Source organism: Pundamilia nyererei, unplaced genomic scaffold (assembly GCF_000239375.1).
Source record: "Pundamilia nyererei isolate P.nyererei 1_Seehausen unplaced genomic scaffold, PunNye1.0 scaffold00005, whole genome shotgun sequence".
Lineage (NCBI taxonomy): Eukaryota > Metazoa > Chordata > Actinopteri > Cichliformes > Cichlidae > Pundamilia > Pundamilia nyererei.
The window spans coordinates 3,278,065-3,285,815 of NW_005187406.1; the positions used below are offsets into that span (position 1 = coordinate 3,278,065).

At 42.5% G+C, this 7,751-nt stretch overlaps 1 protein-coding gene across 4 annotated transcripts in view; it reads right to left on the reverse strand.

Annotated features, from left to right (window-relative positions):
* The window catches only part of mrtfab (myocardin related transcription factor Ab), a 38,583-nt gene that overhangs the window by 28,789 nt on the left and 2,043 nt on the right, over positions 1-7,751 (reverse strand). For 3 of the 4 annotated variants that reach the window (XM_005721789.1, XM_005721786.1, XM_005721787.1), the window contains exon 3: positions 5,501-5,686. In XM_005721789.1, the coding sequence (XP_005721846.1) occupies positions 5,501-5,663 (163 nt within the window). In that variant the 5' untranslated portion in view covers positions 5,664-5,686. Of the gene's footprint in view, positions 1-2,020; positions 2,388-5,500; positions 5,687-7,751 lie in introns of those variants that run through there. The other variant, XM_005721791.2, reaches the window with a different exon arrangement.

Here is a 7,751-nt window from a genome sequence, read left to right on the forward strand (position 1 = left end):
GTGTGTGTGTGTGTGTGTGTGTGTGTGTGTGTGTGTGTGTGTGTGTGTGTGTGTGTGTGAGGGTGAGTCACGGGTAGCCTGTGGGTGTGTGCGTGGTGTGCTGGACACACTTAAGATCTAAGCTTCTTGCAGGACTTGCCTGTGTTGCATAAATATTCTCCTGCCTGTGTGTTTATTAGACTGGATGCTGTTTACATTCACCAAAAGCTACGACATTTGGTGTCCCGTTGTTTGGACTCAATCTGTTTTGCCGTGTTGCTAGGAAGCACAGATTTGTGCTGCAGTTTCATAAACTCCAATGTGCATAGATCTATCTATCACCACATGCATAAAGATATGAAGCATGTCCAGGGAAAATATGACCAAAAGCGTGTTGTTGCAATTATGTTGTATAATTTCATGTGTGTTAATGATTTTTTGGGAATTATGGAGAATACCTAAAGCCATGAAAGAATTACTGTTATAAAAGAAAAAAGACATGCAGCTGGATTGTGTCGGTTGCAGCTGTTTGCAGGGATAAGAGTAAAACAACTTTTCCTTCCGTCCCTCTTCTCTTTAATTTTTATATTTTTTCTACCTTTTGGAATATTCAGTTCTTTCTGCATTTCTTCTTCTTTCTCTCCACGTTTATTCCTTCGCTTTCTCGCCATCTATCAGTCCCTCCATCCTATTCTTCCCTCTCCTTTTCACTCCTACTCTCAGCTTGACAGAATGATCTGGGGTCTCTGCTGCTGGCAGCATCCCAGTAGGTTACATAACAGTACCAGCAGCCTCCCCTGAATCACTGCTGGGCTAGGCTAGCCTCAGCAATGATAAATATCCTAACTACTACCCAAAAGCATGAGTGTCTGGGATCACATTATATTCACATTTTTAATTTTTCACACTGATCATTTCAGCCTCATGCAAATAAGACCCTACATCCCAATGTAATCTATAGCCTGTCATGTGTCGAAGATGAAGAAGCATGTGATATTTATCTGTCTTTGTTTACAAGTCTGAATGACACGGGGATGCAAATCCAAAATCTCACTTCAAGGAATTTCAGCAGGAGGCTATCAGCTCCACTCTTACATTTCACCCTTTTCGTGACCATGTTTTAGCAGACAACCTCTCTTAGTCTGCAACTACCTCTAGTTTGTAAAGGGATCATTTGCAGTCAAGTCCTGAAGGTCAAAATGGTTTAAGTGACCAGAAAGTACAAGAGGTTATTTAAAAACATGGAGGTTTTTTCTGGATCAGACAGTTTGAACTCGCCTCTGTGCCTGTAACAGAAAATTCTGCAGGTTTTAAATTCATAGCAAACATTGCAGCATCTAGTAGTTGCAGGTATATTGCTTCTTCAATCAGCTGTCAGCTGCAGACAGCGCTGACACTGTCTCATTCCATTTATCATTTAAAAACCTCTTTCTACTCTGAGTGGCAGTAGACGTAGTTTACATTGTGATCTGGAACAATCTGTTCTGACTGAGCAGGTCATTTCTGCTTAAATCCAGAGCAAAATCAGTGACGCCTCTAACCTAATTTACCCCCAGCCTCAGTCTCCATCAGTGAGCTAGCAATTTGCCTCTATCCCTCCTCTCTCAGCTAACCTCTGACTCTCCAAGTTCGCCCGGATCCTGGCCCACTGCCTGCAGTCACTCCTCGGGCAGAACTGCTGCCCTGGCTGGATAGTTCACAGCTGCTGAGCCTTCCTATTCCCCATAACTACATCTTCCAACCTGCACAGCTCCCTCACCCCCTAACTTCCACTTAGGGCACACTCTACAAACCTGGCCTCACAGCCCCGCCTAGCTTCTGTGCCCTGCGGATCTAATTTACACATATGTACTGCATACACATGATTATATATATCCAAAAGGTTGCAGCGTTGCAGCTAAAATCTAAGGTGGCACTTTGCATGATTGAGATTTCACATGTATTTCACCTTAAGGTCCATCTTAAGGTAGACCAAACTTTCAATTGTTTCCTTAAGTTTAAAACAAAATGCACGAGGACTAGAAACTCAAATGGGCTTTACCTGACTGGATAGTCATATCCCTCTGCACCATGCTGAAGGGAGACTTCACCTTCCTGGCAAGATTATGGATTCATATTCCAAAGACAGCCAGCGTTGTTCATTTGAGAAAACACAGGAGTCTGAGGAGAAGTCCGACAGCAGAAAAGCCACAGCAATGCTGTCACAGGGAGCTGGTACTCCACAGGTACTCCACCTCACAGTCCTTTTCTCTGAACTGTCTTGTCTACAAGTGCATGCACGCCCCAACAGAAAGGGCGTGTGTAGGTCTGTGCGTCTGTGTCTTATTGCTCCCTGGATAAGAACAAGATCCACCCATACACTGTTCCGTGAACGAGTTTTAAGCTCTTCTTAAAAAGAAAAGGGAAACTTTTGGTCACTCCTCTGCACTCTAAAACAAGAATAAAAACAAGCCGATTCCAAACCTCACCTCCTCAAGTCCAAGTGACACACCCCCTCTTCTCTTCCTTTCCACTTTCCTTCACTATCCTTCTGTTCCCTCTCTGGGAAATTATGCAATACAGCCATTTCAGACATGACCTCCCTTCTTCCCCCCGCTCTTTACGACATCCCCATCCTCCTTCTCGTGTTGCTCTCGCAGCCCACACTCAAGCAAGTTTTTCCAGCTCAAAGTTTCAAATGATCTCAATTCCATTATCATAGCATAACCAGGTTTTTTGGCACAGAAAACCTCAGAGACAAGTTTGCAACTGGGAAGGCAGGAAATGTAAAACGCTTTCAAGACTAGTCTTGGTTTATATCAGCCTTCCACCTTAAAAACAGAGCTGGCTCCCTATTCTTCTCTCTTGCATAAGCATTAATGTATACAGACCTGACCATCCTGAAAAACATGCCACCTATCTCTACGGCGTGTTTAACAACAAATGTCCCAGCCTTCATCCAGTACAGTTAGCATACTGTACAACCTGGTATCAGAGATAAAGCTTTGCTAACCTTCCCAATGCAGGTTCTGCGCTTCCACTGCAACACATGTGCGTGTGCAGAAATGTGCATGCAATCACACGCAGTGCTGTAAAGGCATCTAGATAAGCTGCAGGGGTGTCTGCAGCAACATGCTTGCTCCTGGCTACCACACTGAAGTGTAAGGAGAAGGCCAAGAAGAGCAGGGGTTGTTTAAATAAGGGAGTGATGGCCTGAGGCTGTGAGACGGTGAAGTAAACAGGGTGTTGGGACAAGCAGCCACAGAGTCACTCTTAAATACTTCCGTACCGACATAAACATATTTGAAATAATGTTCAAGAAACACGAAGTTTCTTATCTTATTGCTTTCAGTGCACTCTAAAAGTTAGCCATCTACTGCCTTAACTCTGTTTTCCATTGTACTTTGTAACTCGGATTTTTATTGTATGTGTTATTGTGCATTGTTCTCTCCCACTGTTGATTTATAAATCATTGACTGATCCAACCTTGCCTAACCTTCATCTCCACACAAATCAACACCAAGTCAACTAACTTTCCCTCCAAGTAAATGGGTGACCAACGCCCAGCTGGGAACAATGGCCAATATGGCTGACAATTCTGATATGGCAAGATACATGTGCATGTGTGAGTGTGTTTGACTGACCTTCTAATACATTCTGGAAACAAATGTTGTGGACTGATGAAGCTGAAATAGATTTTTTGTGGGGCTCTATGATCAAAGGTAGGGCTGGGCTATCAGCCGATAGCTTTCGTTTTGTTTTGTATTATAAATTAGATACTTCCTCCTTCCTTTTATAGCCCTGCGCTCACAGCCATCCCTATAAGTTCAACCTTACTCACAGCTTAGTTCAGCTCAAGCCAAGATCAGCAAAATCTTTCTAAAAGGCATAACAAGGTTTCCATAGATAAACACGCAGAAGGATTATTAGTGTTTGACTACAGCCGCCTTTGCTTCCACAAGATCTCAGATGAGTTGGCTTCAACTCTCCCCATAGCTTCCATTCTGCCCTCCACAAGAGCACAAGCCCACTTTATGGTTAAAAAACACCAGCTAGTCTAGGCGTACTCCCTACCAGATGACCAGCTGCATGTCTTCGCTTACAAAGTAAAATCCACAATGGACTATTTCAAGAGGTGCAAGCTAAAGGTTTTGCCATTTCCCTCATAGTCCACTGAGGACTATGGACATAAATAGCACTGCATGCAAGATGGGTCAAGAGAGAGCAGAAGCCCTTTGCAGAAAGAATGGATGAAAACTAGAAGAAGTCGATGACTCTTAGCTACAAAAATGTTTTAACAAACTTTGACTTTTGCTAAGTATTTTCTGGTTACTTTTGAAACTGTAACAAACGGATACGTTTTTAAAGAAATTCACAAGAAAATGTTACTTATACCTTTTTGGAAACAGCTCAAGTTTTGCTCTCTTAGCTACCAAGCATTTTCTTGACACTATGCCACTAAGCGCTGCTTCACTTGTAATTTAGCATTATGACCTTAAACAAATCAAAGACATTAATCCAGCAAACGTAACCTTTCCACTGTGACTAAAGGAAGATGCTCAAGTAACTCAGAAGAACAAAATACTCCAAGCTCTATCCTAATTCCAGACATAAAAAGGGTCTACAGAGTGTTAACTCCACAGAGCAAACATGCAGCACACTCTAATCTACTGTAGCGGGAGGTCAAAGCTGAGGAGCAAGCCAATTAGGCACAGAAGCTTCTTCTTTCTGGAGACTTCAGTGCACACAGTCTTTTACATACACGTAGTACCACGTCAGAACTTAAATCTCGGTCTCTCGCCTGCCTTTAGACGCCCTCGATGGTGAGCTAATCTCTCTACTGACTAATGAACAAGAGGTACAGGCGCATCTGACATTTAACTTCTGCCTCCCAGACAAGTGCTTTCCACACCTTCCACGTGTCCTCAACTTACGTAACATATTCCCCAAGCACACCTTTTCTTTGCTTGGAGGATTTTATGTTTATACCACGTTTTTACGCCAGAAAAGTTGTTAGACGCGGTGGCTGCAATATGACTGGGGGGGTCAGGTGGGTCTGTTCACTAAAATTTTATCTTGCACTCTATCAAAGCAACGCTTCCATCGACTATGTCACTAATTGGCGTTTCAGAAACTGCAGGGCTGTAGCACAGAAAGAGCAGGCAGAGGTAAGTTTATGAAGAGAAACTGACGTGTTTAAACCACAATCTTACAGATCTGAATCGCATTTAACTCTGTTTACATGCAGCTGTGATAAAATACTTAGTGTGTGATTTAATCAAACATCCTGGCACAGTGAATGGTAAAATGGTATCAATTCATAAAAGCTGGATTTTAGAACCTTTTTAACTTCTTTATCGTTTTGGAGAACGAGCTCTTATGTGTAAAAACGTCTAATTAAAATAACAGTCGTAGCTTTGGATGTATTTGTGCCACGTGACAGATGTCTGCTGTGGTTTCTTTAACACCTATCCAAAACCTAGCATCAAACTGAAGCGGTGGTGGCTGAAAAACACAAAGGTCATGCGCGTCACTGTCTCACCATTCTTGCGCTCCTGTATAGGCAGCAGATTGGGAGCAGGCTGAAGGGAGAGCTCCTGAAGCTCGCTGGTCACGGCGTCGCTCTGGGGGCTCGAGGCCGAGCCTGGCACACTGGCAACTTCCATACTGCCAGGATTTGGCTCCTCCCCTTTCTGTGAGTCCATCGATGCCAAGGTGACAGAAAGACCTGGCATCGTTTTTTCAAAAGGGAAAGAGAAAGTATAATGTCTCGTGAAATAATCAGAGGACACAGAGTAGAAAGCTCCATATAAAGGGACAGTGATTACTGCAACTAGTGCATATGTATGCAGTTTTTATTTAGGAATTGACCAAACAGGATTATATATACACACACATCTATTTTTTCCATTTTTTTGTAGCATGTAGCTCTACACAGGAAATGAATAAACAAATTAAAGTGTGGCTCATAACTGAGTCAGTTTGTACTTTTCTGAGCTATACTGACTATGAAGCGCTGTTGCAACATGAATAATATTCCCTTGGTCTAATTGCTGAAGCCGCAGTGACCTCCATTCTTCCAATTGCAATTCATTTCCCCATTAAAAACAAATCTATTAATGAATTACTAAGAATTGGATTTAAGAAATTCCAGTGTTCAGCTTGTCCTTTATGTAGTTAGAGGAACCCTCAACTATGCCACGCTATAAAAACAAAACAATACTCCAGACATGTTCACAGGCTTTGACAAGTCTGGAAAACATAGTTCCAGGAACCTGAGTCCTAGTCCCAGAAACCGTTCAGTCTGACTGCCTGTCTCTTTCATACACAAATAACTTGGGAAAGAGAAAGAATGCTGGACTGTAGACCAGGGATTAAATCAGCCATCACGGAAGAATTTGCATGTTTCAGCTTTTACAACTGTTGCTGTGGCCGCTGTTCTAAAAAGGCAGCTTATGTTTTGTTTTGTTTTTTACTTCTTAACAACCTCAGCACGATTTCCATACATTTAGCCCGGGTAACGAGTCGCCATCAGAGCTCGAGGTATCTCATAAAGGAAGCTATTAAAGAAAAAAAAGTGCCTGTCTAGCTGTGTGTTGCCTTGCACTTGCAGAGAGGCAAAGTCCCTCCTTGGGAAGAGTTAAAGTAACGTTGAACGTTGAGTTGAGGAAGTGTATAAAAAACTTAAATGCTTCCATATAGTCAATTTGGACTAAATGGAGCCTCGAGACAAAGAGTTCAGAAGACACTTCCCTATCTGAGGCTGCCCACTCCTTGTAAACCTGTAATGAGCGATGGGAATAATGCTAATGTAACCTAAACTAATGTGCGGGTTTAAACAAGCTAAACCTGTTTTTAGCAACAAAAGCGTTCAGTTTAGCTCAGGCTACTTGGCTTTAGTGACAAGTGTCACTATATAAATGCAATTCATTATCATATTATTAGCATGGATATCTTCTAATGTTTCCATGGAAATTTTATGCAAAGCACAAACACACAGAGCATTAAACTGCTCGGTAGTGAGCCAAAAGTCGTACATATCACTGACTTTTGAATAACTTTACTCCATTTCTGGTTCTCCATCAAGCTTAGGTGACTATTGCTGTGTTTACAGTGTGAAAGTGATGCAACAGGTGCAATTGTGTAAAATGTGCTCTTGATGCGATTAACACTTCATTGGCGTAATGGTTGGGGGCAAAAAAAAGTCTTAAAATCGCTGTTGCTTTCTGACTGGCAGGTACATTTATAACAAACTGGTTAAGCGCGTGAAGAAGCGAAGCCTGAAGGCTAACCTTCCTGTGAATAGTCAAACCATTCAAACCCATGTAATGGAAGAGATTTTCCTGATTTGCTGGCACAAGCCTGGTGTAACTGGTTCCTTTCTCAAGCACTCCTCTGGACTGAGCAGGCCCGGTAACTTTTGACAGCTACTCGCTAATGGTTGTTTACAAAGGCAGGACCTGCTGCTGTGCTGTGTGCTGATTTCCCTCTTGCTCTCTGCAAATATGTGTTTTCTAGCTGTGGGGTTCGGATGGGGATTCTGTCATTACTGCACAGCGGGGCTGCAAACAATGAGGCAGTGTTGTCTGAGATGCTGCTCCTCTCGTTCTCTCACAATCAAACACAAGCTCACACGTCTGAATAGCGACACACTAACCGCACGACACTAAAGTTTCTCTTGATCTCACTGGATCCCTGCACGTTTGATCGCGACAGACATAAAACATTTAGATAACATTTGTGTTCTATCAAATGCTATTTTTAAGTCAATTAAAACAGAGAGATAAAAAAAA